At 55.4% G+C, this 26,845-nt stretch overlaps 2 protein-coding genes and 2 long non-coding RNA genes across 5 annotated transcripts; 3 read left to right on the plus strand and 1 right to left on the minus strand.

Annotated features, from left to right (window-relative positions):
- The first annotated feature begins 489 nt into the window (after window positions 1-489).
- Window positions 490-14,739, plus strand: TH (tyrosine hydroxylase). Its single transcript, XM_072639483.1, has 13 exons — window positions 490-637; window positions 3,813-4,034; window positions 6,440-6,614; window positions 7,442-7,530; window positions 7,627-7,694; window positions 8,175-8,225; window positions 9,156-9,301; window positions 9,860-9,995; window positions 10,985-11,054; window positions 11,255-11,311; window positions 11,779-11,874; window positions 12,785-12,918; window positions 13,569-14,739. Exons 1-13 carry the CDS (start codon window positions 548-550, stop codon window positions 13,726-13,728), a joined length of 1,494 nt encoding a protein of 497 aa, XP_072495584.1. The 5' UTR covers window positions 490-547; the 3' UTR covers window positions 13,729-14,739.
- Window positions 14,740-14,837: 98 nt separating this feature from the next.
- On the plus strand, window positions 14,838-18,484 carry INS (insulin). Its single transcript, XM_072639484.1, has 3 exons — window positions 14,838-16,624; window positions 17,302-17,496; window positions 18,226-18,484. The coding sequence occupies exons 2-3, from the start codon at window positions 17,310-17,312 to the stop codon at window positions 18,348-18,350; spliced, it is 312 nt and encodes a 103-aa protein (XP_072495585.1). The 5' UTR covers window positions 14,838-16,624; window positions 17,302-17,309; the 3' UTR covers window positions 18,351-18,484.
- On the minus strand, window positions 15,432-17,343 carry LOC140524742 (uncharacterized). The gene is made up of 2 exons (XR_011973824.1): window positions 16,985-17,343; window positions 15,432-16,829 (listed from the first exon to the last, which is right to left on the minus strand). It is a non-coding gene; the product is annotated as an uncharacterized lncRNA (long non-coding RNA).
- A 1,023-nt stretch (window positions 18,485-19,507) lies between the features above and the next one.
- Window positions 19,508-26,416, plus strand: LOC140524741 (uncharacterized). Of its 2 annotated transcripts, none has more exons than XR_011973823.1 (3): window positions 19,508-20,837; window positions 22,273-22,469; window positions 26,243-26,416. It is a non-coding gene; the product is annotated as an uncharacterized lncRNA (long non-coding RNA). The 2 variants fall into 2 exon arrangements; XR_011973822.1 differs by lacking the exon at window positions 19,508-20,837 and adding an exon at window positions 20,854-21,078.
- Window positions 26,417-26,845: the final 429 nt, after the last annotated feature.

The raw sequence follows: 26,845 nt of genomic DNA on the forward strand, positions 1-26,845 counted from the left end.
TGTCCAAAAGGGTCTGCAGAAATGTCTCCCCCTTTTCCTTCTAGGAGAAGCAGCACCTATCACCTGGCCTAAGTACCAGGCTTCCAACATCTGGTCCCAAGCCAGACCGGGAGCAGAAGTCCAAACCCTGTCCTTGTGGGGCCCAGTCCCTAGGTGGGTAGCTGGCAGGCAGGGGCCAGGGGTTGAGGATCAAAGCTCTTTGCCCTGCGCTGGCTCATTCAGCTTTCTCCAGGACCAGGGGATGATTCAGAGGTGATGATGGAGAAGCAGATAACTCGTTTTCCAAAGGCGAGTGTCTGCAATCTTGGGTGCAATTAGATTTAATAGAACAGAAGCCTGCTCTCATCTCTGGTTCCCTCCTCCTTCCTCCCTCAGGCAGTGCAGAACCAGAGAGCCAGGGAGGGAGGGGGGACATAGAGGTGGTGGTGGGGGGGTAGTGGGGGATCTGAAAGGGGCTTTGACGTCAGCCCTGCCTATAAGAGGCCGTCTGCGAGAGGGGAGTCAACAACGGAGACCCCAGACGAGAGACACACAGCCGGCTGGCACGATGCCCACTCCAAACACCTCCACGCCACCGGGCAAGGGCTTCCGCAGGGCAGTGTCCGAGTTGGATTCCAAACAAGCTGAGGCCATTATGGTAAGGGGTACAGCTTGCTCCTGGGGGGGGGGGGTTGCTCTATTTCCCACCCCACCCCACCCTGGCTTAGGGATGCTGAACTGAAGGGTACCTGCTGCATCCTGGACCCTCTCCTGGGGCCCCAGGGAGCCTGGCCATGTAAGGTGATGCAGAGGGGACAGAGGGTGTCTCTCTGCGCCTGGGTGTGTCTGTGTGATTGTGCATATTGTGGTGAGGGGAGACCCCTGGGCTCTGGGGTCTGTGTCTGTCACATTTCATGTGTATGAGTGTGTGTGTGTGTGTGTGTGTGTGTGTGTGTGCGCCCCATGAATCCCAGGCTATATAGACCACTCAGAAGGGACCTTAGAGATTGAGTCGTCTGAACCCCCTCCCTATTTTACAGAGAAGGAAGCCAAGGCCCAGACAGGAGAAGGGAATAGCTCTAAGCTGGAGGCTGGGGCTAGAGCCCAAGTGTCCTGAATGCCAACCCTTATGTACGTGAAAGACTCAGGGAAGCCAAGTGGCACAGCGGGCAGAGTCCTGCTGGTCCTAACCTTCCCAAGGGTGGCATCGCTTGTGAAAGCTTCAACAAGTCATTCTTTCTGGACCTCAGTTTCCACATCTGCCAATTGGAGGGGGTAATGATTTTTCGAGCTTCTAGGGGTTAGGGCTTTATGGTAAGGAGCAGTAGAGGTGGGTACCCTTCTTGCATTCCAAGTCTGGGATCTAAGATAGGCAAGGGCTTGGTGTGCCCAGCAGCCAACGCCGGGCCTGGCACACAACAGAAGTGCTTTCTTCACAGAATGAAGGGATGATTTATCTAAGTGACCTGGGAAGCCCAGGGTTTCTCTGCCCTGCTGCCCCTGCCAGACCCCTTTCCTCTCCTTAGGTTAGACACAGTGAGTGGGCAGGGCCTGCCCCTGGGGCATAGGGGTCCCTGAGCTGAGGCTTTGGCCAACCTTTCCTAGGCTGGCCAGGAGGACACCTGAGGCTCTGTCATTGACTGACCCAGTCCTAGCTGACTCCACACATGGCTGTCCCTTTGTTCCATGTGCTGATCAGAGGGAGGAGCCCCTGTCTGTCGACATGTCCCCCAACCCCATTCCCCACCTTCAGGGCCTGGAAGCTACAGCCTCAGAATGTCAGGAAAGAAACCAGTGAGAGCTCATCTGCTCCTCATTTCATAAAGGGGGGAACGTTCCCACAATCCCACTGTGAGGCGGTGCCATCTGAGAGGCCCCTGAGCAGAGGACAGAGAAGTGGCTGCTTTGTGTGGGGCCCAAGGCTGGAATCTTGGAGACTCTACCAAAGGTCACTTGTGGCTGATGCTGCCCACCAGCAGACACAGCAGGAGGAGTCCTACAGCTTCTTTCCTCAGTTCTTTGGGGTCAGGCTGAGATGTCCCTCCATAAACGCCCAGGATCCCAGAACGCCAGGTTGGATGGGGTCCCTAAACCCCAGCCAGTCCAAGATCATTCTTTGCCCGATGGGGTGACAGAGATCCAGAGATGGGAAGGGAGAGTAGGTCACCTGTATTCTACCCACCGGAAGCTGAAATCAGACCTTCCCTTCCATAGCTCAACAGCCTAATTCTGAGCAGGGCCTCCCCCAGGCTGGCCCAAGGGCCAGGTCCTCAAGGGTGAGGTGTACAACCCTAAGCCAGAGGAGTTCTGAGGGGGCCCAGAGGGGGCATGGAGGGAAGAGGTGGGCTCCTCGGGCATGAGGACCCTCATGGGGTTCACTGCCAAATGTTCAGAGGAGACCTGGAAAGAATGCCCAGATCGCCTTTCCAAGTCTTATTCTGAATCTGGTAGCTGATGTGAGGCTGAGCACGACCTCCCTGGGCAGGCTAGGTCAACCACCTGTGGGCACGGTACACACTCCCCATGCTGGAAGCTCCCTGGGCTGGCAGCCAGCCTTCCTCTCGCTGTCACCCTTTCCCAGCTAATGCAGTTAGGGACTGGCTGAGGACTGGGGCTGAAATGATGTTTTATTTTGAAAGGGGGTCCTCAAGGGCTGCTCATGTTCCTGATGCCCAGATGGTCACAGTCCCCTCAGAGTCAATCTTCTGCACTCAGTCATGTAATCCATTGTCAGCACTCCTCTGTGCCTCCGCAGCTGGGTAGGCCCCCGAGTCTGGACACAGACTTCCAGGGCCCAGGAGGAGGGGGAGGGAGATTTGGCAAGAAAAGCTCTCTCTTGTATGGGTTACTTAGTTAAGTGGGGAGGTGAGGACACGGATTCTATGCTGGAACAGATTCATTTGCTCAAGGCACTGAGGCAGAGAGGAGAGACCTTTGAACTGGGTTGAGCGACCCTGGGCAAGGTTTGGCCATTCTCTGCCACTTCACAGGACTGCCTTGGCAAATCCTACTAGGTGCACAATGTATCAGCTCTTGATGGAGCCTTTCTCAATGACCAGGGCTTCCCTTCATGGACAGAGAGCTTCATGGGAGCACAGCTGTGCAGAGCTGGGAGACAACTGGGTAGCTCTCTCTCTTCCCATGTGGGCAACCTTGGCCAATCCTTCTACCTCCTTGAGCCTCAGTTTCCTCATCTGCCAAATGAGGGGAGGGTCCCTCCCGGAGGGTCCCTCCCTGCCCTAGGATCCTTTCATCCCACACAACAGTGAGCAGACTCCCGGGGAGGTCCCTGCCTCATCTATTCATGGGCAACTAACTCTCTTTAGACCTCTGTACCCCTGGAGAGGTGGACAGAGTGGATCCTGAGGTGGGGAGACCAAGGCATGGAGTGAAGGTTTAGGAAGCTAACAATCATGCCCATCTGCCACTCTGGTCGCTCAACACCATGGATTTGGAAGCAGTATCTGAGAAGCCCAAAGTGAGCGAGAGATCAGGCCACCAACTGGTTGCTTTGGCCAGTGTAGATGGCCCAGCTAGACCATGGAGAGCCCCAAATGGATTTGTTTGGGTCCCTAGGGCAGCTGACTCCTGGCTCATCCCATACTATGAGGGGTAGAGGAGAGTGTGCACTGCCCAGATCCCTGGGACCCAACCCTTCCCCAGGCTGGGCTGGGGAGCTCTGACCACAGAATCCAAGGTGGAAGGAACACCCCAGGTGTGATTCAGCTCATCCCCACTTGGCCCACTGAGATGTTGGATTTCTACCCCGGTGTCCAAGGGGGGCAGGAGCTGGAGCCCACTGCGCTGCTGACCCCACCCCACCTCTGGTCTAGTCTCCAAGGTTCATTGGCAGGCGGCAGAGCCTCATTGAAGATGCTCGCAAGGAGAGAGAAGCAGCTGTGGCGGCGGCAGCAGCAGCGGCAGCCGAGGCCTCTGGGGACCCCCTAGACACCATCGTTTTTGAGGAGAAGGATGGGAAAGCCCTCCTCAACCTCTTCTTCACCTTGAAGGCAGCCAAGTCCACATCATTGTCCCGGGCCCTGAAAGTGTTTGAGGTGAGAGGTTAGGGGGCTCCCATTGGCCCAGTGGGAGCTGGGCACCGGTGGCTATGTGCTTCTGTGATGAGCTCAGATCAGCCTGGGAGGGGCCTGGTCTGGAGGAGGTCTGTGGTCATAGCTGGGGTCTGGCCATGGCCAGGGGAGTGGAAGGCTATCAGAGCAGAGGATGGCCAGTTTAGGCATGAGAGGGACTTAGCAGGTCAGCCAAAGCAGCTCCTTCCTCTCAGGCACTGGAGGCCCAGGATGAGAATCCTTTTGACCAAATTCATGCAGCCCACAAATAGCAGACCTGGGATTCAAACTCAGCTCCTCTAAGTCTCGGGCTCCACTGACTGAGGCTTCTCTGGGAGGGGGGAAGTATGAGGGCTTTGCCTGGGAGCTGGGGGTCTAGAAGAAAAGGCTTCATGGGAATTGGATGAAGGATTTCACAGAGCTGTTTGCTGGTAAGTGGACAAGACAGTGCTTACACTGACCCCTCCTTCCTTCCTTCCCTGGCTCCCAGGGCTGGCTGGACAGACATCCATCCATCCTCTGAGCCATCATGATCCTCTGAGGGTGGGAAGGGGGGCAACCCTCACCTCTCAGGGTTGGAGGGAGGCTCTGGGGGTGTGAGACAGGTTGGAAAGGGAGAAAAGGGATGTGTGTCTGTGTGTGTCTGTGTATGTGAGTATGTGTGTAAGAGAGTATATGTGTGTCTGTACGTGTGTGTAAGAGTATATGTCTTTGTGTGTCTATATATGTCTGTGAATATGTGAATGAGAGTATGTGTGTCTGCATGTGTGTCTGTCTCTGTGTGCATCTTTGTATGTCTGTATGTGAGTATATGTGAATATCTGTGTGTAAGAGAGTATGTATGTGTCTGTACATGTGTGTGAGTGTGTCTTTATGTGTGTGTATCTGTGTGTAAGAGTGTGTGTGAGAGAGAGAGAGGGAGGGAGGGATAGGGAGAGAGAGACCATGTATGTCTGTGTGTGTGAGTGTGTATGTGTGTGTGAGGGAGAGAGGGAGAGAGAACGTGTGTATCTGCATGTGGGTTTGGGTGGGCAGCAGAAGCCAGGGATCGATCCCACAGCCTCGGGCTGTGCAGGTGGCAGAGGCTGGTGGACAGATCAGCCCCGTCCCCCCTCCCCCTCTGTAATGACATTTGCCGGTCAGCCACAGGCCCTGTGTGTGATCAGAGCAGCTAATGGGATAGTGGCTGTCAAATTAATCAGGGATTGATATGATGAATGCCGGCAGGTGGGAGGAAGGGTGCAGCCTAGATGAGCTGGGGGGTGGGAGCCAAAGCAGTGGACTCTGTGCCCCTTCAAAACTACCACAAGGTAAGCTGGTGTCCAGTTTACTAGCAAATGACAGGTCTAGAGGAGACTATCATGACCAACCTGCCCCTTTTACAGAGAGGGAAACTGAGGCTCATGGGGGAAGGAATCTGCCAAAGTCATACAGGTAGCCCAGGTGTTCTGACTTCCAATCCAGGCTTCTCGGTCTATTCTCCTGCTTCCCTGAGCTCAACCCCTGGTTTCCCCTCCTGCCCTCACTGCTTGTAAGTGCAGGAGGAAATCTCCCTGGGTGGGAGGTCAGCTCATTCTTTAGTAGTGCCAGACCCCATGGTAGAAAGAGCCCAGTCCCAAAAGCAGCAGAGACCTGGGTATGGACTCTGGCTCTGAGACCACAGTGGGCAACTCAGTCACCTCTGAGCCTCAGTTTCCCCTCTGTCAAATGGGGATAATGAAGTTTGGGCCATTGTGAGGAAGGCTTTGTCAACCTGAGAGTGCCAGAGCAATGAGGGTGGGGTCGCTATTAGTCTCCAGAGGCAGAGGGAGCAGAGACAGGCAGGACTCCACTCAGCATAGTTGGGGACTCTGGCCTCCCACCCCCCACTGGTGACTGACACTTTCTAGTTCTCCAGCTCCTTTTACTGGCCACCCAGGGGCTTGGAATCAGGATCATCTGAGTTTAAATCCAACCTCCAAACTCAGTTTCCTTATCTGTAAAATGAGGCTAACAATAGGACTTAAACTCTCCCCCACAATGTTGCAGGGATCACATGAGATATTTGTGGAGCCTCTTAGAAATCCTTAGTGCCACCTAAAATGTGATCTTCTGGGGTCATTTTATAGGCAAGTCCCTTCTCCTTTGGGGGCCTCTGCTTCCTGTCCTGTAAAACAACCAGGATGGCCTCACCCACTTTCCAGAGCTAAATCCCAAAACTGCCCGTAGAAGGGGCCAGGAGCAGGTTATTCTACCTATTACACAGAGGAGGAAACTGAGGTCCGGGTGGTGGACCGGGGGCTCCTCCTTGCAGCAGGACAGTGACCCCACCCTGGTGAGCTGAGAAGAGTAGGTGGGAGGGGGCTGGAAAGTGTTCTGTGACCTCAGCCTCTTCTATTTCCCTTCGTGAGACGTTCGAAGCCAAAATCCACCACCTGGAGACGAGGGCGAACAGGAAGCCGAAGGAAGGGGCGTCGGAGCTCGAATACTTTGTCCGCTGTGAGGTCCGCAGAGGTGACCTGGGCACTCTGCTCAGCTCTGTCCGGAGGGTCTCGGATGAGGTGCGCAGCGCCCAGGAAGACGAGAGTGAGTCCTTCGCTCCCATCCGCACCCGCGTCCCAAGAGCAGGGGCTCCCAGCTGGGTGCACGCCCTCCCTCCATCCTCCCTCCTTCCTCCTCTCCCTTCCTCACTCCCTCCCTCCCTTCCTCCTTCCTCTGGGTTAGTCAGAAGAGAGGGGGGCAAGGACAGAAGGGTTATACTGTTACACTGTCCCCAGAAAGCCCCAACTGGAAGGTTTGTGCTCTGGCTGTCTCGCTCCTGTTGTCCCATAACTTCGTGCTTCTGTTATTAGTTCACTGTTTCAAAGAGATTTCTTCAGGTCACCCCTTGGGAGATGAGGAACGTTTCACAGTGGAGGCAGTGTCCTGCCCCCTGCTGGTTGCACCAGGGGTGGAGGTGGCAATCTGGGCCCTCTACCGCAGGAGCCTCTCACAGACTCTCAAACCTGATCCCTGCCGTTTCAGCAGTGCCTGGGGGTCCTTCCTTCCCTGGCCCTTGGGAGAGACTGCAGTGCTGCAGGGGGAGTCTTAGAAGGATCGACCTTGTGTCCCCCAGCCCTCAGGCTGAGATGCGGGGTAGGGGAAGGGAGGCCTCCTTTGCAGAGAAGGGAGTACTCAGACAGCTCCTGGAGAGAAAGGTGCTTGCCTTCCCCAGCTCCTCCAGGGCTCCTGAGATCAGTGCCCTAGGGATGGGAGCTGTTCTTACCTAGGCGAGTTGGGCCACCCTTGCTCTATCCAACTGGTAGGGATAGAGAGCCACACAGTTCGGAGAGACAGTATCTGCCTCTTGAGGCTGATGTTCTGTCCACCAGAGAGTGGCCCTGTGGGATTAATCAAATCTCTTTTCTGTGAAGTTCACTGGTTTCCCAGAAAGATCTCCGAGCTGGACAAATGCCACCACCTGGTCACCAAGTTTGACCCTGACCTGGACCTAGGCCACCCAGTGAGTCAGCCCCTTGACGGGGGAGGGGGAGACAACCAAGGGCACAGTGTTCCAGCCGGCGAGCTGACCACTCCCTCCATCAAACCTCCTTTGCAGGGATTTTCTGACCAGGTCTATCGCCAGCGGAGGAAGGCAATAGCAGAGATTGCTTTCCAATACAAGCAGTAAGCCATCCCCTCCCACCCCCCTCCTCCTTGCCCAATCGCCACTCCCAGGGACCCCACACCTGAGAATCTCCCTCCACCACCGATCAGAGACCAGAGTCACATCATAGCCATGTAGAGCGGCCAGGCTAGGGTCTAAGACAGGCTGACCTTAGACAGTGATACACACAGAGTTGGAGACTCCTCCCAAGGGGATGTCCAGAGCCATGTGCAAGGCCAGGATCTCATTTTAGCCTCCTGTACTGTGCTTATCCATTGCACAGGGAGGCTCTTAGCAGGTCACACAACTGAGATGTGGTGGACCAGCGTTCTGTACACCATACAAGCGCTCACTGCCTTTGCTAACTGTGTGCCTGAATGCCTGAGCCAGGGGACTAGGGCGCAGGGTCTTAGAGGCCGTCTGGTCCAATGGGGGCCTTGACTTTGGAGAGCTTTGCTGGGGGATGTGGAGAAGACCAAACTAACCCTGTGCTCTTTCAGTGGAGAGCCGATCCCCCGTGTGGAGTACACAGGAGAGGAGATCGCCACCTGGTAAGGACAAGACTGAGCAGCCCATGGAGAGGTCAAGGGAGAGGAGGGGGAGCAAGCTGGAGAAAAGAAACCCAGCTGTGAGGAGAGGCCTCTGGTGCGGTTTGGAAACAGTCAAAAAGATGTGGGGCTGGCGGTCTCTCAGGGTCTTTGTCACCGACTCTGGGAGTTAGAGGGCACATCGTGGGGAGATGAAACTACCAGGATTTATTGGGTGCTTCATGGGTACCCAGCACTAGGACCTAGACAGGACAAGATCCCTGCCTGGAGAGAGCTCAGATAGCAAAGACACAACATCGTACCCTCTTCAGTGGAGACAATGAGCCCTGATAAGTCAACACAAAACAAGGGCATAGTAATTTAGGGTGGAAGGACATGAGCAGCTGGGGTGATAAGGAAGGGCCTTCAGCCCTGAAGACTGTGCTCTGTGAGGCCAGAAGGCAAATAACGGTGTTCAAGGGAAGACAAGAGGTCAGGGAAATCTTTCTGGAGAATCTGGGCCTTGAAGGACGGTTTAGAAGAGGGTGGGGAATTGGTAAGGAAACTGGCCCTGGTAGGAGATGAGGAGCCGGATCTCCTAGTGCAAAGTACTTGTGTGAGGCATGAATAAATAGATGGATGACTGGAAAAATGAATGGGTAGATGGATAGATGGATGGGTGGGTGGGTGAGGAGAGCCCAATTAACCTCATTCTTGCCTCCTCTCATCATTTTTGCCCCAGCTTTTCCTCTCCTTCTACAAGAGAAGTTGGTAGTTAGTTGATATCTAGAATCTCATTGTAAATGGATGAGAAGCACCCATGCCGCAGATGCAGGCTCCTTTGTTCTGTTTTACATACCACAGGTTTATATAAAGCAGGGCTCACCTGGTGAGCACCTGTCTGGGCTCCCTGGGACTCCCCAGGCTCATACCCCTTTATCCCTTCTTCCCCAGGAGAGAAGTCTACACCACCCTGAAGAGTCTGTATCCTACCCATGCTTGCCGGGAACATCTGGAGGCCTTCCAGCTGCTGGAAAGGTCCTGTGGCTACAGCGAGAATAGCATTCCCCAGCTCGAAGATGTATCCCGATTTCTGAAGGGTAGGGTTGCAATCCCAGGGGCTAGTTTGCGGGGAAGGGTGGAGGGGGTAGCTGGGGCCAGGTGGGCACAGAGGGAAGGGTCTTCTGGCCTGAGAATGAGTAGGACTTGACTCCACTTCCCATCTAGTTGGGCCAGTCTGCCTCCTGGGGCCCCTTACAGACCTTAGCCCATGGGAGGGAGGCAAATGTCCAGAGGCAGGAAGAGAGGGCTTCCAAGGGCTGGGAGAAGATCTGAGTCTCAGGAGTCCCAAGAAGGGGAAGGTCAGTGTGGGTCAGAGTAACCCAAGGGAAGCCTCTGGGGAAGGTGAGAGGTGAGCTAGGGTAGGGAGTGGAGAGAGAGCAAGGCCAGGTGGGGCAAAGGCTCAAAGGTGGAAATATCACTGATAGAGTGGAGACCCAGAGGTGAGTGTCCTGGTGGAGCTGGGGAGGGGTGGGGGTGGGGAGGAGACAAGAATAGAGGGATCTAGCTCATCCTTGCTGGCCCAGGGATGTGATGAGGACCTTGGGAGCAGGGCCACTGTGCCTCAGCTCTCAGCCCATTCCTTCTTGCTGTTCTAGAGAGGACGGGCTTCCAGCTGCGGCCAGTGGCTGGCCTGCTCTCTGCCCGAGACTTCCTGTCCAGCCTGGCCTTCAGGGTGTTCCAGTGCACCCAATATATCCGCCATGCGTCATCTCCCATGCACTCACCAGAGCCGTGAGTAGGGGCTGTCAGGACTCTCTCTGGGCTCCCACCACCCCATGCCCATCCGAAGTCTGTCTGTTGGTTCTGTTTGGAATCCCAGAGCAGGCTTGAGGGATACCTCATGGGCCTCCCCTCTGACCCCACCCTCTCTGGCTCTGGGTGCTTCATTCTACAGGAGCTCCTGAAGGCCCAGGGAGGGACCTGTGTTCCCTGGAGGTAGGATAATGCCTCCTTTCATACCATTCCAGGTGTACCACACCCCACTCAAACCAGAATCTCCTCAGCCCTTCACGGGGAGGATTTACTCTGTGTGACAGATGGGGAAACCAAGACCCAGAGAGTCACATATCTTTCTCACATTCACCTAGTGAATGCTTTCTCTTGGTCTAGGACTGGGCTGGGAATGGGGTGCAGAAGAAGACCAATTTCATTCAGTTTTATCAAACAAACTCTTAAACTCTGGGGATGCTTAGCAGAACATGGTGCTGGGCAAAAGGAAAAGTGTGGGTGGGACCAAGCCCCCTTCCCCTGGCACCCAGTGGGGATGGGGTGAGACTCCCCAGTTAAAGGAAGCACCTAGGGTAAATGCCTCAGGAGGCAACCTTCCACCCTCTGAAGGGGACATTTGTCACAGACCCATGGGTTCAAGGAAGGCTTCCTGGCAAGCAGGTTGGGCTTCTGTGGAGGTTGGGTTTCTGTGGAGGTCTGGTGTTGGTTAAGGAGAGAGGAGGTGTTCTGGGTACAGCAAGCCATGTGGGATAGGACTGGGAAGTCAAGGCCATGGTGGAGAGCTTGGAATGTGAGGCAGAGGCTTCCTGGGGAGGGAGGGGACCCCAAAGTGGGGCTAAGATTACAGGAGGGGCCATCTCTGGGGCCAGCCAGTCCAAGGCAGAGGATAGGGAGGTACGTCCCAGGGACAGACTGGCTGTGTCCACAGCATCTCGTCAACTACTATCTGCTCCTTCCTTTGCCTTCCGGGCACCTACGGCTGCTGGGCACAGGGACTGCTGTCATGAGCTCCTGGGGCACGTGCCCATGCTGGCAGACAGGACTTTTGCCCAGTTCTCCCAGGTGAGTCTTCCCCTCTTGGCTTTCATACCCACCACCCTGGCACAGCCTGCCTGGCATTTGGAGTGACCCCTGGGCACTTTTCCAAGATCGAGGATGTTTGGAGGGGGAGATAGCCAGAGGGGAGGAGAGAAGCAGGCAGTGACCCAGACGAATCAGGCCTGGGCTTGGCCTCATGTCATCCTCTGCCTCCCCCTTCTCAGGATATTGGCCTGGCCTCCCTGGGTGCCACCGATGAGGAGATTGAGAAGTTATCCACGGTAGGTCTGCCTGACCAGGGGGCAGGGGCTGGGATGTGTCATGGAGGTTGCTATGGGTGAGTGGGGAGGGTCTGGCTTCTGGATGATGTTTGGGGACTGGGAGGGGGGGGGCATAATTTCAACTAGAATCTCTTTCCACTCTGCAAATCAATTCATAGAAAAGTTACGTCCATATCTACACTCCCAGAGTGAGAAAGTTGGTCCCAGTGGAGGCCCTTTGAGGGCAGGGCCCAGGGCTGTTCCTGCTCCCTCCTCTCTAGCATAAGAAGTCAAAGATGTGGGTACACAGTACACTCTCACAAGGGCTTCTTCCTGGTTTCCTTTGAGGGATAAAGGAGGCAGGGGGGAAACAGACCTTTACCTACAGGGAGCCTTGAGTCTGAGGGCAGAACAGTAGGGGTGGGGAGGGGGTCCCACGGGATGGAGAACAGGAGCCCAACAAGTGTCTGGGGCATCTCCTTTCCCAGCTCTACTGGTTCACGGTGGAATTTGGGCTCTGCAAACAGAATGGAGAGGTCAAAGCCTATGGCGCTGGCCTCCTGTCCTCCTACGGGGAGCTCATTGTAAGTCTACATCTTCCCAGCTTCTCTGCACATGAAGCTTTCCTCCCTTCTTTGAAGCTCTCCTCACCCTGCCTTGGTCCTGGGGGCTCTGGCTTCCCAGGGAAGCTGGAGGTTGGGGCCATGTGGGATCCTCCAGAGGCAGAGGGGCTGAGGTGGGGGAACCAGGCCTGCTGCCCTCCAGGAGTCCCTTGGAAGATGACCAGTGTCACACCAGGAAGGAGGCTCTGTGGCAGACCATCCCTTCCCCTTCCCTCTACGGCACTCGGGGACTATTTTAAACTGAACCCCACTTTGCACTAGACTTCCCAAACTGGCCTTGCCCCGGGACAGAGACTCCCTGGATCCCTCCCACAGCTCAGCTGTCTACAGTCAGTGATCTGCAAACAAATCCTTCATGCTTAGGACCAGAGCCTTCTGGGGACCTTCCCCAGGTTCATACTCAGATGTAGGGACACCTGACCCTGCCAGGCCGTCTCCTTCAGACGAGGCTTCCCCATGTGGCAGACGGGCCTGCAAAGGGCTTGAAGGGCACCAGCCCACCTTTTGGGGAGGAGCATCCTTCCCACACTCAGCTCTGGGGGCCCCTCACTCCTGAGGGAGGTGCTAGTGGGTCCCCTTTAGGAAGAAGCTTCTTCCTGTGTACTCACCGATGGTCTGGGAGGCCCTGGGGGAGAGGCCAAAATAGAGAGCCAGGGGCCTGAGGGCTGAGCCAGGGACCCCAGGTCAACCACCTCCCCTCTTAGGCCTGTTTCCTCCCTCACCTGGACTCTGGTCTGACTCCACCCAGGATGGCCCACAATCAGTAGGGAGGGGGCAAGGGGCAGTGCCTACAGTCAATGGGGAGAGGGCAGGGGGCGGTGTCCACAGTCACTGGGGAAGGGGTAAGGTGACATCTAGGTCTTCTGTTTAGCACTCCCTGTCTGAGGAGCCAGAGATCCGGGAGTTTGACCCTGATGCTGCCTCTGTTCAGCCGTACCAGGACCAAACCTACCAGCCTGTCTACTTCGTGTCAGAGAGCTTTAGCGATGCCAAAGACAAGCTCCGGTAGGAAATGGGGTGGGGGGGCCTGGCAGGCTTTGGCATGGACACCAACAGGCTTCTCAGAAGCCTGGACTCCAGCCAGGGGCCCCGGAACCCTCACTGTTGGCCTGGCCAGAGGGCGAGCCCTGGCATGGGGTGATGAGGTTGGGGTGCCTGAGCAGGGCCACTAGGGAGGGGGTAGTGAGCAGTCTGGGGTGCCAGGGGAGTAGGAGCTGGACAGGGTACAGGGGATCTGAATACAGAGCCTCACCAGAAAGGATCCCTTCCTTCTCCCTGGAAAAGGCCACCCTGGGCAGCCCATCTCTCACCAGTCTGTCCCCCCTTCCCCAAGTGCTTAAGAGACTCCAGGCTCAGTGGCTATAGCACCAGGCCTGAAAGCTGGCCTCAGACAGTGGGTAACCCTGGGCAAGTCACCACTTAACCAGCCTCAGTTTTCTCACTGTAAAATGGGGGTAAGATAACTGCTCGCTTCACTGACACACAGCAGACACCCCATGAATGCTCATTTTCTTTTCCCTTCCTCCTTTCTCTTGACAAGAGGTTTGGTGACTTCCTGTCCTGCCCAGGGTCTGCTCTGGGACACTTCGAAGCCCTTGCCCATCCCCCTCCTGACCTGTGGTGCCCGGGTCTCTGTTCCCTCTGTGTGTCCCCAGGAGCTACTCGACTCGAATTCGCCGCCCCTACTCTGTGAAGTTTGACCCCTACACGCTGGGCATCGAGGTCCTGGACAACCCCCAGAAGATCAGGCGCTCGCTGCAAGGGGTCCAGGATGAGCTTCACTTGTTGGCCCATGCTCTCAACGCTATGAGCTAATGCCCAGGCACCCTGACCGCCTCAGCCGCCTCACCCAATGTCTCTCCCCATCTCTGCCCAGGACCTGGCATATTGCTTTGTCTCCCCAACCCCATCTCATGGATCCCCAAGGTTGGCGTCTAGGCAGCGGAGGCAGTGTTTGTAGTGGGAGTCAGGGAAATGGCTGGTGGGACGACAGTGAGCACCCACCCTGGTCTAGAGAACCCTGGACATTCAGTTTGAGGATTTGAATTGAGATCCCTGCCCTGACCCTTATGGCATGTCACTTACCCCTTCTGGAAAATGGGGACAATTGTCCTTGCACTGCCCCTCCCCCTAGGGCTGTTAGAAGGAAAGCATTTCCCTGGGGATTGAGGATTCAGAGCTGAGCGGTCACCCTAGGGCCCACCCCAGTCTTTGTGGGCAGGGGAAACCCAGGAAAAAAGAGAATTGATCTAAGAGCCCAAGTGGAGGTGGGAGTCAGTGCTGGGCTCTTTCCACTGAATGAGGCTGAGCACAAACCCTGCCCCCAGCCCCATATAAAATGAGAGAAGCTTAGTGGGGAGTCTGGTCTTCAGAAGCCCTCCCCTCCTGGAGGCCCGAGATATTAAAGAACACTGGTCTTTGGGGCCCAGTCCTTGAGCGTGGCCCTGCTGAGATGGAACGGGGTGATCCTCTCCCTCACTTCGGCCTCCGGCCTCCATGCCAGTGTCCAGACCCAGGACTCCCAATTCCCTGCCCTCACTGCCCCCTGCCCTTCCTCCTCCCTTTGTTTAAATTGAGGGGCTGAAGTGGAGCCGATTAGGGGGGTCTCAGTCTTCTTGGGGTTATTGGGTGCATTGGGCTGGGGAGCTCATTGTCGCTGCTGCTACTGTGTGTGGGTGTGTCCATCTGTCTTCTCTGGCTCTCCTTAGGTCCAAAGGGTCCCACTTCGGTAGGTCCCTGGGGTAGGGCTGCTGCTTCTGCTGGGGGTGGGGGGGCGGTTCCTGCATGACTGATCATTGACAATAAAGGCCACAGTCTATTTCCTGACCAGCAGCCTGGCTCTGAAAATTTCCTTTATTCTGGGGCAGCCCCCTAATGCTCAACCCCTCTGTGCACCTGCTGGCTGAGACAGCATGACACCCTGCGGGACAGCTCCTCGTCCTTGGGCTCTCTCCGAGTGCCAGTGAACAGGAGCCCCTCAGGACCCTCCATGGCCCAATGTCCAGCCCCTCAAGGCTGGCTTCCATCCAGCTTTGCCAGAACCACACCACCCCTCCCTGGCCTCCCCTCACCCTTCAGTGGACAGTGGTAGAATGGCAGGCTCCTGGGTTCTTTCTGGGCAGGCCCTTGGGCATGAGAGGTCTGGCTAGAACTCGAAGGAGACTTTGAGATCACACGGGTTCACCCCTTCATTTTTCAAATGGGGAAACTGAGGCCTAGTCAGTGGCCCAGTTGGGATCCTAACCCACCCCAGACTGACAGAGGGCCTAGTGGACAGACTGATGGGGCCTGGGGTTGGGAAGACCTGAGTGCAAATCCTGATTCAGATACATGCTAGCTTTGTAGCCCCTGAACCTTTCTGAATCAAGTCAAGTCAAGCGATTATTAAATGCCTACTATGTGCAGGCACTCTGCTAGCCATTGGGGATACAAAGAAAAGCTCAGCCTGGAGCTCCCAGTCTAAAGCAACTGTGTGCAGTTCGGAAGCAGCCTCAGAGAGAACCAAACAGGATAGTGTAGGTAAAGAGCTGCATGGATTCACACTGTCACAGTCCTTATTGTGGTGACGAAAGCAGAGCCAGGGGCTGCCTCGACCCTTTCTTACACCCCCTTTTCATCTCTCCACCGATGTTGGTCCCAGTTCTCTGGCTTGAGAGGAGCCTCTGGGGAGGAGATCTCCAGGCTGGAAGGGGGTTTGAAGGCTGTTCAGCCCCTGATCATCCCCCTGCAAGCTCTCCCGGATGGTCAACAGAGGGGGCTGCAGCTCCGCCTTTGGAGCCCATCCTTGGGCTGAGGAGAGGAGGGCCCTGGGCACCCCATTTCCATGAGGGATCTGCCCTTCTTCCAGGATCCTCTTGCTCAGGAGAATCAGGGCAGCTGCAGAATGGATGTCACTGACCAGGAGAAATGCCCTGGACTGAGTTGTCAGGGTCTGGGGGGCCTTCTCCTTCCTCCAATGTATCTAGGCCCAGGGGGAGGGAGAAGGACTGTTCGGCCCATTGCCAACAGGAAGAAGATGCTGAAGGGGGCCCCGGGTACCCCCCATCCTCCTCTAAAGGGAGCAGAAGCGATCAGAACCTGACCCTGCCTGAGGCCAGGAAAGCCACACCTCTCTCTGGGATTGTTTCCTCATAGACAATGAAGCCCCTTGGAAACATAACAGCTCCTGGATTCTAGGTTCCAGCTCCTGCTCCCCCCAACCTCATGCCTTGGCTCACTGAGTCCTTACCCCATGTCAGCAACAACTTCAGGGAAATAGGGTGGAGGGGCGCAAGGGGAGGCATGTGCGTCTCCTCTTGGCCCTACTTTTAGGTCTCCATTGAGCGTTGTCAGGAGGGACAGCTCCTCTGGCACATTCTGCCCACCAGTCCCTCATTAGCCCTGCTCATTAACAGCCACTTTACCTGCTTCTCAAGGTCCCTGCTAAGCCAGGTACCTCAGCTGTTATTGAGGAGAGCGGGGAAATGATCCGGAAACGCCAGACTGGGCCTCGGACCATCTGGTGACCATCCCCCTGTGTCCCACTCCGGAGCCCTAATGAGCCCAGTTAGCAAAAGCTGGGGTGCTGGCCCAGCCAGAGGAGAGGAGTCAGCACCCAGTCTCGCTCAGACAGCGGGACCCAGCACCATTTAAAAGCAGCAAACGTCCAGGGGCTGGCAGCAGCCTGAGATCACAGAGCTCCATCTTCTTTTCTCACCTGTCTCTTCTCTGAGTAAGTCTGTGGGAAGCCGGGGAGCCAAGAAGCCGAGAAGTCAGGCATCCATGGGTGGCTGGGGCCATGGGCAGGGTGAAGTCCCAGCATCTGTCCTCTCTCCTTCTAAGCCACAGCTGCCCGTTTAGGGCTGGAGGAGGAGACAGAGGCAGCTCTTTGGGAAGTTCCAGGTCCTTTCCACCTTGGGCTTTTCCAGGGTCTCCACCTGTCTCCAGAAGCAGGGAAGTAAATTCCTCTCACCTTCTAAATGTATCAGAAGGGACTTGGTGACCTCTGAGTCCAAGCCCCATACCTCTCATGAAGGCCTGAGACCCAGAGAGCTGAGGTATTGCCCAGAGTCACACAGCAAGACTGACTGACCTGCTCCCTGAGAGTTCCCTGACAGAGGCAGCTTCTGGTAGTGAAGGAGGCCTCTTTCTGTGCTCATGGAAGTCAGGGTCCCCTCTCTGTCCCACAGTCTGGCCCCTCTGTGACTTCAGACAGGTGCTATGCCCCCTCTATATCCATGTCTTCCTATGTAGAATGAGGATGCTGGTGTCCTCTGAGGTCCCTTTATTTCTGTGGATCTAATTCAACAAGATCTTTGTGGGGAAGTCTGGAGAGAGAGGGTTAGTGGGGCTGCTGCTCCTGGGGGATCCTCCCTCTCTACCCACATGAGCCTTTCTCTCTACCCCCAGGGCTTGACATGGCTCCCTGGTTGGCTGCCCTGTCCCTGACAGCCCTGCTGGCGTTGTCCACCCCACCAGCGGGTGAGGCCCTGGTCAACCAACATCTATGTGGCTCACACCTGGTGGAGGCCTTGTACCTGGTGTGTGGGGAGAGGGGCTTCTTCTATACTCCCAAAGCACGCCGGGATGCTGAGCAGCCACTGTGTGAGTATGCCAACCCTCATCCCCAACCCATCCCTGTCCCTCAGACCTTGAAGGTTCTTTGGGCATTCAGGTATGAGGCAAAAAATCGGGTTGTCAATCACAGTCATCTAGAGCTTCTGCACTTTGGAGGGAGCCCTCCTGCTGGCCCCCACATTCCCCAGTCTCAGGTTCCTGTCCCTAGCTCTGTCCTCCCAAGCTTAGGGGGACCCAAATCCCAGGAGCCCCTTCAAATGACTCAGGGAGAGAGATATTCCCAGGATGTAGAGTCACACCTGACTTTAAGGCACCCCCTCCCCCATTAATTAGCCCTTTGCAGGAATTACTAGCTCAGTATGACAGATGGGGAAGCTTTCCTAAAGAGGCTTAGTGAATTTTTTCTGGAGACACAGTGAGATGCCAAGTCACCTGACTCCTCATGGATCTTCCATATAGAAATCTTGCTTAACCCCCCAGATTTCCTGTCCTCTCCCTGCAGATATTACTCCCCTAGTTTCTCTCCTGTTCTGTGAGAACAAGCCCAGAAGATGGGGGGTGGTGGTGGAGGGGGAGGCTTCCCTGTCCCTTCATCCCCTCCTGCCTCCATGAATCCCAACTCTTCCCTGCCCAGCTCTATGCCCTGTGCCAGTTACCACCCCCTGACCCTCAGTTTCCTCTATAACATGAGGGCAATGGTGCTTGCTGGGGCTACGGCAGCACCCTCCTCACCCCACACCCCTTCTTCCCTGCCAGTGGGTGAGGCCGGAGGGGAAGAGCTGCCCTTCCCCCCTGAGTACCAGCTGCAGAAGCGTGGCATCGTCGAGCAATGCTGCAACAGTATCTGTTCCCTTTACCAGCTGGAGACTTACTGCAACTAGCGGCCAGCAGGCGGGACCATGGAGGGCACAGCATGGGCACAGTGCGGGCACAGGGTGGGTGCAGGGCAGGCGAGAAGGCGTTGTTTGCCTGTAGAGCTGTGAAACAACTGAATAAAAAGGAAAGCAATGCTGTCTCTGGAGGAGTGATGCCCCTTCCTCTGGGCCCTGCGCCCAGGCCATGCCAGCTGCTGTCCAGGGTTCTGAGCCTCCCTCCTGGGCACCCAGCCCTGCCCTCAGCTAGGTTGTGAGGAAGTCCAGGAAGTGTAGACCGTCTGCAGCCAGGGGACAGCAGATCATCCCTGCTCCAGGAAACTCCCAGACTCACCTGCACAGGACATGGGAGGCTCCACCATCCCAGGCACTCTGCTGCCAAAGGAGACAGTCGGGGGAGACCCAAGGCATCAGGGCTGGGCTCTGAGAGTGTAGGGAGAGATCTTCTTATCCAGAGGAGAAACCAAGGCACAAACACAAGGCACAGATTCCACCAGGAGGGGGAGCAGAGCTGGGATCCTGTTTCAGATCCCTTACATTGGACAGAGGGTTGAGCCCCGAGTTAGAAAGACCCGAATTCAAATCTAACCTCAGACACTTCCTAGCTGTGAGATCCTGTCTGCCTCAGTTTCCTCATCTGTAAAAAATGAGAATAATAACAGTACCTCCCTCCCAGGGTTGTTGTGAGGATCAAATGAGAGTAAAATTGGTAAAATGCTCACATAAAGCCAGGCACACAGCATGTGTTTCCCTCTTCCCCAGTCAGATGGGGATGGTGGAGCCTCATGGCCACTTTCCTCCCTCTTTCTGTCCTTATGTTAGGGAAGGATAAGGGGCAGGGGCAGGTCCTGCCACCAGGGTGAGAGGCCGAAGGAGCCGATGGGTAGCCCCTGGGACAAGACAGCTTTCCAAAGAATGCCGGGTCAGCACATCTGTGGTCCCCGGGACAACAGAGGCTGGGCACAGACCAAAGTCTGCTGACCTGAACTCTGTTCTGGTGACCTTTATCCCCATCTCCCAAGGGGGCAGGACCAGCTCAGGCCCAGGACTGATTCTTGACACCCCTGGGACACAAGGAGGGACAGGTGGGCATGGGGAAGGAGAGGAGGTGGTCTCAAATGGAGGACCTGAGAGTGAACAGCTAGGGGAGGGGCATGGGAGGAGAATTTGGGGTCAGGCCTGGCTTGTCTCTCAGAAGCTCCAGCCTCAGAAAAACAGAGCATCCCCAGAGCCAGGCTGGAGAGAAGGGACTCAGGGGGTGAGGCCAATGAGGGAGGCTGCTGAGAGCTAGGAGTGCAGAATGCGGGGGCCTTGGTATCCTTAGCTGGGGTGGGAGTGATGAGCTGTGAGTTTCCAAGGAGACGCCCCCCACCCTGGTGCTCCTGGGCTTTCCAGAACAGCTGAAGGTGTTTCACCATCCTGGGGGCAGGGGACAACACCCTGGTCTGAGAGTGCCAGTGGCACAGTCTGTGCCTTGAGCAAGGACCCAGAATCATGGCACTCCAGATTGAGAGGGACATGGTGCCAAGGTACTTTTTCCAAATGGAGAGACTGAGGCCAAAGCTAGTGAGTGACTTGTCCAAGACCACTCCAAAGAATTAAAGCACACAGAGAAGACAGGTCATGTACACGTGAGGCTCCTGAGGTCAGCCAGTGACCCTCCCAGCTTCAGGCCAAGGCAGCCTGACCAGGTCATTCAGCTGAAGTTAATCTCTCATTCCTGGAAGTCTTACCCATAGCTGGGGTGCTGTACCCAGTACCCAGTCCCGGGCAGGGTTTAGGAACTAGAGACTGCCTGAGGTTTGCTTTCATGGTCTCTCCCCTCCTGTCCTCCAGATTTGGCCCCTAGCAGAAGGGACGAAGATTGTTCCAGGCCTCACATGAGGCCCCAACAAGGGAAGAGGGGGGAACAGATGGGTGGATGAACAGAGGCTGGTCCTGGGAACAGCTGCAGCTTAGCCTGGTGGGCCCCAGAACCCCTCAGGGCAGTGGAAAAAGGGAAGGACAGAGCCCTGCTGGAGATGCAGCTGAGGAGGCAAGGGGCAGCCACCTGGTGGAGCAGAGTTCCTGAGTCCCCCCTCCCCATTTGTTATTGCTGGCTGGCCTTGAGGGGGCCTGGAGGCCCTGGGGAAGGTCTGGGGGTTCTGAGTGGGCTGAGCAGCCAGGCCCATGCACCTCGCTGTGCCTGGGAAGGCTCTTGTGGGAAAGGATGCTCGGGGTTGGCCATGGGGGCAACTCAACAGACTCAGGACCAGAAGAGCCATCTGCAGCTGACCCAGGGAGACCAAGGACAGCCTCCTCCCCACCCCCACCCTGGGTCCCCCCACAGCCATTCAGATCTGCCAGCATTGACTATGCCTACTGTGTGCTAGACTCACTGTGTGAAAGCCCCTCCCTCCCCTAGCTGGGGCTGGGGTCACAAAGACAAACAGAAAATGCTCCCTGCCCCACCCAAAGGAGTTGAAACAAGGAACAAGGTGGACAAGGAGATGCAAGGTAAGAAGAGGGGCACCAGGAGCACGGGAGGGAGGATCGAGGGCTTCCTGCAGGAGGTGGGCTCTGAGTGGAGCAGAGACACCTGGAAAGCGGAAGGGGCATTCCATGCAGGGGGGTCAGCCTGTGCAGAGGCACAGAAGTGGGAGATCTTCAGTCCAGGGGACAAGTTGTAGGACCTCTGGCTGGGAGAGAGAGCACACGAAAGGGAAGGAGGCAAAGTGTGGAGGCTTCCAATATCAGAGTGAGCAGGAGAGTGGCATCGCTTACTCACTCATTCAATCCGCAAGCACTTATTAAGCAAGCTCCTACTATCTCTTAGCCACTGAGACAGAGACAAAACAACCCCAGGCCTCAGGAAGCTCCCACCTTGCACACACCTGAATAGACAAAATTAATATAAGGTGATTTGGCAGGAGGCACCTAAGAGCAGCACTTGAGCAGGTCTTTAAAGAAAATTGGGGATTCATGGAGGCAGAAGCGAGAATAAAGTACATTCCAGGCATGAGGGGACTGCCTATGCAAAGGCATGGAGGTGAGAAACTGTCTGACAAGACAGTAAATTTGACTGAATCCCAAAGTAGGTGAGGAGGAGAAGTATATATAAGAGACAGGAAGGGAGGCTGGGACCACTGGAGGTTGATGAGGGAGGGGAGGGGACTTGAGAGCCACCCCTTTAGGAGAGACTGAAGGCAAGGAGACTAGTCAGAGGAGGCAGTTTATTGCAAGGACGCAGGGTGACATGGGTGGAGCCGGGCTTTTCCCATCTGTAAAATGTGTGGAAGGTTGGAGGCCTCTTCAGTTCTGCCCTTCTTTTTTGGCATTCTCTTCTGGCCTGTCCTTGGAGAGCAGAGCTGATGCTGGAGGCACCGAGGCTCTGCCAGCAGGGCCCAGGCTGGCTAAGCCATAGGCAGCAGTGGGGACCCAGGTCGCTGGATTTCTGGCCCAGCAAGTCAAGGACTCTACTGAGAGTCAGGGAGACCTGTCTTTGAACTGTACCTTGAGCAGACCCCAGTTATGAGCAAATCACCTTCACTTGTCTCTTCCTCAGTTTCCTCACTTGTCAAATGGAGGCCAAAAAGCAGAGTTGCTACAGGGATCCGGGAGCTGCGTATTCTTAGTAGAATGCTAGTGTTTGAGAAGATGCTTGGGCCATGAGCAGGGCTGGCTCCATGTAGTCCTGCAGGGATGAGAAGACCCCATTGGCCATGGGCAGGGAGATGCCAGCTGGACAACTGAAAGCGTCCTGGGAGGGAAGAGGCTGGAGAGAGCAGCCATTGCCTGTGATGGGGTCACCAGGGGAGCTCTCCTCCTTCCTTTGGGCCACACACTGTAGCCACCCTCTCTGCCCATCCCATTCAGAATGGGAAAAGATACCACTGGACCAGGAAGCACCAAGGCCGGTCATGGTCCTCCCTTCCCTCCTATGTCCTTGCAGGCCCAGTCCAAGGCAAAATGGGAGGCTGATCGAGTGCTCCCCTATCTTCTGCTGTGCCAGAGCCCTGTACCCCACAGCCTGCCTCTCTGAGGAGCACCCCAAGCCTGCTTCCCCTTCCCCCAAAACTCCCATCCCAGAGACTTGCTTCCAGAGGAGCTTCCCTGCCCTGGAAAGGATGATGTGATTCATGCTAGAGAGTGAGTTACTGGGGAAAGAAAGGGCTCAATCCAAGGATTTCAGGGTCCCTCAACTCCCGGGGTCTGGGGTGGAGGGGGTGACTTAGAGCAAGCCCCAGCAGTTAAGGGGGTAGTTACTCTGGGGAAATCAAGTTCCGAGGTAGAGTCATCTCTGCTTTTTGCCCTATGATCCATATTTCAAGGAGGACACCCCCTCCTCCCATTTGTTAAGGGATGGCACGGAGCCCTGAGAGGACTACCCATATTGGAACAGTGACTGCTCTCCTAGCCCCTAGACCAGGGCTCTGCTATCTCTGGAAGATCCAGTGAGTCAGGGACACACAGGGGCTACATACTGTTTGTTCCCCCCTCCCGCAGGGCTGATCACAGGGGGCATCTAAGGAGGTCCTTAGTGATTGAATGGATGGGTGGGTGGAGGGGTGGGTGTGTGGATGGATAGATACACCATGCTAGCCATGTGCTGCAGCTCTGAGGGTGGACAGCAGAGGGAGCCAAGGTTCCACCTTTATTCCTCCATCCCTTTTACCAGCATATAGTGAGGAATTCAGAGCTGCTGCTGGAAGGACCCATTTGCCAGGGCTGATGCAGTCACTGACTCCTTGGGGCTCATGATTCTCCTGGTCTGAGGTCCAGGGAAGAACCTCCCAGTTCTACCTCAGGTGTCCAGACTCTCAGTTTTGGGCTCTTCCCCCTGCCCCACCTCCCGCCTCTCTCCCATCGCTCTTGGGTTTGGGGAGTCTGGTGAGAATGGGGCTATGAGATGGAGACAAGAAGCTGCAGGCGCCCAGTCTGAAGGGCTGCCAACTGGTAGCCGGGTGGGAGGCTTGCTCAGGATCTCGGGGAGCCCAAAGAGCCATGTGGAAAGTGAGCCATATACTCTGGGGCAGAGGGACTGGGCTGGGCTGCCTAGAGGAATCTCCAGGTTCACTTTAACCCTAGGACCCCAAAACAACCCTCCTCCAGACTTGGAATTTATTTTCCAAAGCAGCATTTTAACAACTAACCGCACGAAGAATGAAGCCCATATCCTAGAATATCAGGCTGGGAAGGGTACTTGGAAATTGTCTCCATTTTACAGATGGGAACAATGAGGCCAGGCTCAGGCTCAGACCCAGAGCTCCTGAGGGCAAAGGCTGTGTGAGTTTTTCTCTGAGCATGGTGCCCATGCTGGCAGACACCTCTCTGAGGCTTGCTGAGTGACCCGCTCCTACGTGCAGGAAGAGTACCAGGAGTGAAGGCCCAGCAAACTTGGGAGCGTCCTTCGGGTCTCCCCAGACTCTTAACGAAAGCTCGCTAAACTGAAATCAATTCAAAAGAGGGTTTAGAATGCCAGATCTGGGAGGGATCACGGAGACCTTTCCTTCGACAGCTGGAGAAACTGAGACCAAGAGACCAGAAGTGCATCAGCTCGAATCCCAGGCCCCCCAGAGACTCCTTCAAAGGGCCCTTCCCTCTGGGTCCATTGACAAAGACCAGCCCTCTTCCCAGGGAGAGGTCAGCCCTAGATAGATTAGGGTGGGGGAAGGATGAGCAAGGATAATAAACAGGGGGAGTGGACCCCCGCCCTTCCACCACAGGGCTGTCAGCTGGCCCCCAGCCACCCGAAGGAACAGGCCTGCAGATTCCTTCGAAAGTGGTGTCTGGAGGGATGTGGGGCCCCCATCCTCTGCCTCCCCCCACAGCTGGGAGAATCCTGCTCCAGGCCTCCTGGGGTCTCCTTGCTGGGCTGGGTATGCAGGTCTGCCCAACAAACAAACAAACAGGCAACTTCCCAGCTCTCTTTCCCTGGCCTCTCTCCCCTCTCCCAAGGCATTCTGGGGGCCCTGTTGTTTAAGGTCCCTTAGGTCTGCCCCGCTGGGCCCCTTCCCATACTTTCCATATTTCTCAGCCTGTATGGGGTAGGGGAAGTGGGATCTAGCTAGAGCTGCTTTTAGAAACCCCTAGGGAACGGATGATCTCTGGCCTTTCTTGGGGTCCTCAAAGTCCATTCTCACCAGGCCCCAGAAGGGTTTGGACAATGACCTGAAGGACAGGCCCAGCCTGGCTCAGAGTCTAGGGGAACAGAAGTTTGGGCTCTGAGAGGTTGAGGTCTTAAGACAGCACACTCATTCCCTCCCATTCCTTCTGTTCTCACTACCTCCATGTCTGCCTCAGGCAGTGAGTCAGATTTAGAGGGGAAAGGATTCAGAGCCAAGCTTATGAGGCCTGGGCCATTGCTAGAGTGCACCAGCTGGGAGGGCAGAGGAAGCTATCACTGGAGTCAGAGAACCTGGCTTTGAATCTGGACTCTCCTGGGGAACTGTCCCTTCTCTCTGAGCCTCAGTTTCCCCATTTGTCAGGTACAATATTGTAGGTACAATATCTGTACAGGATCTTGGGACCCTGGTCAGTATGTGTCGGGAAGAGGCAGACAGGGCCCATTCCCAAGTTTCCTCTCCTCTCCACCTTGAGGGCATGTCCCCCTTCCTCAGAACCTTTCCCAAAGTTCTCCATACAGCTCTAGATGAGGAGGGACCAGACACAGCCACCGGGGGTCCTGGACGGGGTCTCCATGGACAGCTCAAAGCAGTAGTCTTGGGATGGGCCCCCAGCCTTAGGTCCTGTGGCTGCAGGTGAGGAGGGGGTGCCAGGCAGAGGCGAGGCTCTGGACAAGGCTCCTTTGAGTCTCTCAAGGGTAAAAAAGGGAAAATAAATCTGTAGCATGTATGTTCCTCTGAGGAGAACTTTATTAGGTCCTGAGAGAGTTAGGAGATGAAAGTAAGTCATTCAAATGCAGCATCCCCTCTAGGGCCCCCATGGGCAGGCTCACTCTGTCTGGTTGGGGAATTCAGCAGTGGCATTAGTGGTCTGGACTTCAGGAACCCGGGCAAAATCGGAACGAAGGGCATGTCCTCCCGGCTCCATAAAGGCTGAAAAGCATGCTTTTACCTGGATGTTTTTAGAAGTGGCCAGAGCCAGTCAGATGCCCAGCACAGTCTTATGTTGACCAAAGCTGCAGAGGATGATGTCCTGGCCACACAAGGCGTCCTCTGCCCAGGGAGCTGAGGAGGCCTTGATTGGGCAGTGGAGGCATCTGTGGGTCCTTTCTCTATTCAGCTTGTGTTGAGGAGAAAGGGGTGGAGAATGGGAGCTGGCAACCTGAGGTAGGTCCAGCGGAAAGTAGAGACATGCTCTGGAGCCTCCTCAAGGCTGCTGGACTCCTGGGTCATCTTGGAGAATTCCGGGCTCCCATGGGGTCTTCACATTGCAAAGCTTTCAAACAAGTGGGTAGGCCAGAGACCCTGGTGGCTCTGGAAGTCTGTGTTCCAGGTTCCAAGGTCCCTCCTAATTCTAATGATCCATGTTCTACAATCTAAGGTCCCTCCTGGCCCTAACGGTCCATGTTTTGTGTTCTAAGCTCCAATCCAGGACTGACATTTTATGTTTTATATATCCCTAGCTCTGATATTCTATATTCTATGTTCTAAGGGCCCCCCATATCTAACATTCCATTTAGTTCTAGGTTCTGAGCTTTAGTCTAGCTCTGAAATTCTGTCTTCTGGTCTAGCTTTTCTCTTGGTCCTGAATCTGATATTCTAAGGTTTATCTTGGCTGCGATGTTCTAAGGTCCCTGCCAGCTCTGACTTTCCATCGTCTATATTCCAAGTTCCCTTACAAATAGGAGATTCTAGGTTTTAGGTTCTAAGAGTTCTCCCAGCTTTGAATGCTATGTTCTAGGTTCTTGAGTTCTCAATCCTGGCATTCTGTGGTCTAAGTTTCCTACCTTCCCACAGCTTTGACATCCTGTTCTGTGGTCCCACCATCTCTCCCATTCTAAGAAGAACTACCTGGAACTCTATTTAGTTTTAAGTTTGAGGCAAGAAGACCAAACAGGGCTCCTGATTTTGTCATGGTACCCTCAAGGGCATTGAGCCACACTTAATATTAGCAATAAATGTTGATCATTAGTGGATGCTGTATGAGCTTTGTGTGCCCAAGGCCAGAGCCCAGTTCCAGGTCATCATCTAAAATCCAAGGTGTGTGCCCAGTCCGAAGAAAGCCAGAATTCCAAGTGATTATGGAGAGGAAGATGGTCATTCCAGGCAGAGGGCACAACCAATGCAAAGACAGAGAGACCAGAAATGCAGGAGACCAGGATTGCTGGACCAGAGAACACCTGGTAGACAGTAAGGTGTAAAAAGCCTGAAAAGGGGGCTGAGTTATAAAGGACTTTGAAGGCCAAATGAGCATTTTGTCTTTGATCCTGCAGGTGATGGGGAGCCACCAGACTTCAATAAGTAGTAGAGTGCCATGGGCAAGCCTGGACTTTAAGAAGGTCACTTTGGCAGTGGAATGGTGCATGAATTGGAGGTGGCAACAGGCTATGATGAAGGTCC

Source organism: Notamacropus eugenii, chromosome 2, assembly GCF_028372415.1.
Source record: "Notamacropus eugenii isolate mMacEug1 chromosome 2, mMacEug1.pri_v2, whole genome shotgun sequence".
Taxonomy (NCBI): domain Eukaryota; kingdom Metazoa; phylum Chordata; class Mammalia; order Diprotodontia; family Macropodidae; genus Notamacropus; species Notamacropus eugenii.

Coding starts and splice junctions, on each gene's coding strand:
- INS (XM_072639484.1), top strand. CDS start 17,310: ATGGCTCCCTGGTTGGCTGCCCTGTCCCTGACAGCCCTGCTGGCGTTG. Junction 17,497..18,225: donor GGATGCTGAGCAGCCACTGT/GTGAGTATGCCA, acceptor CTTCCCTGCCAG/TGGGTGAGGCCGGAGGGGAA.
- TH (XM_072639483.1), top strand. CDS start 548: ATGCCCACTCCAAACACCTCCACGCCACCGGGCAAGGGCTTCCGCAGG. Junction 7,531..7,626: donor ACCTGGACCTAGGCCACCCA/GTGAGTCAGCCC, acceptor CCTCCTTTGCAG/GGATTTTCTGACCAGGTCTA. Junction 8,226..9,155: donor GGAGAGGAGATCGCCACCTG/GTAAGGACAAGA, acceptor CTTCTTCCCCAG/GAGAGAAGTCTACACCACCC.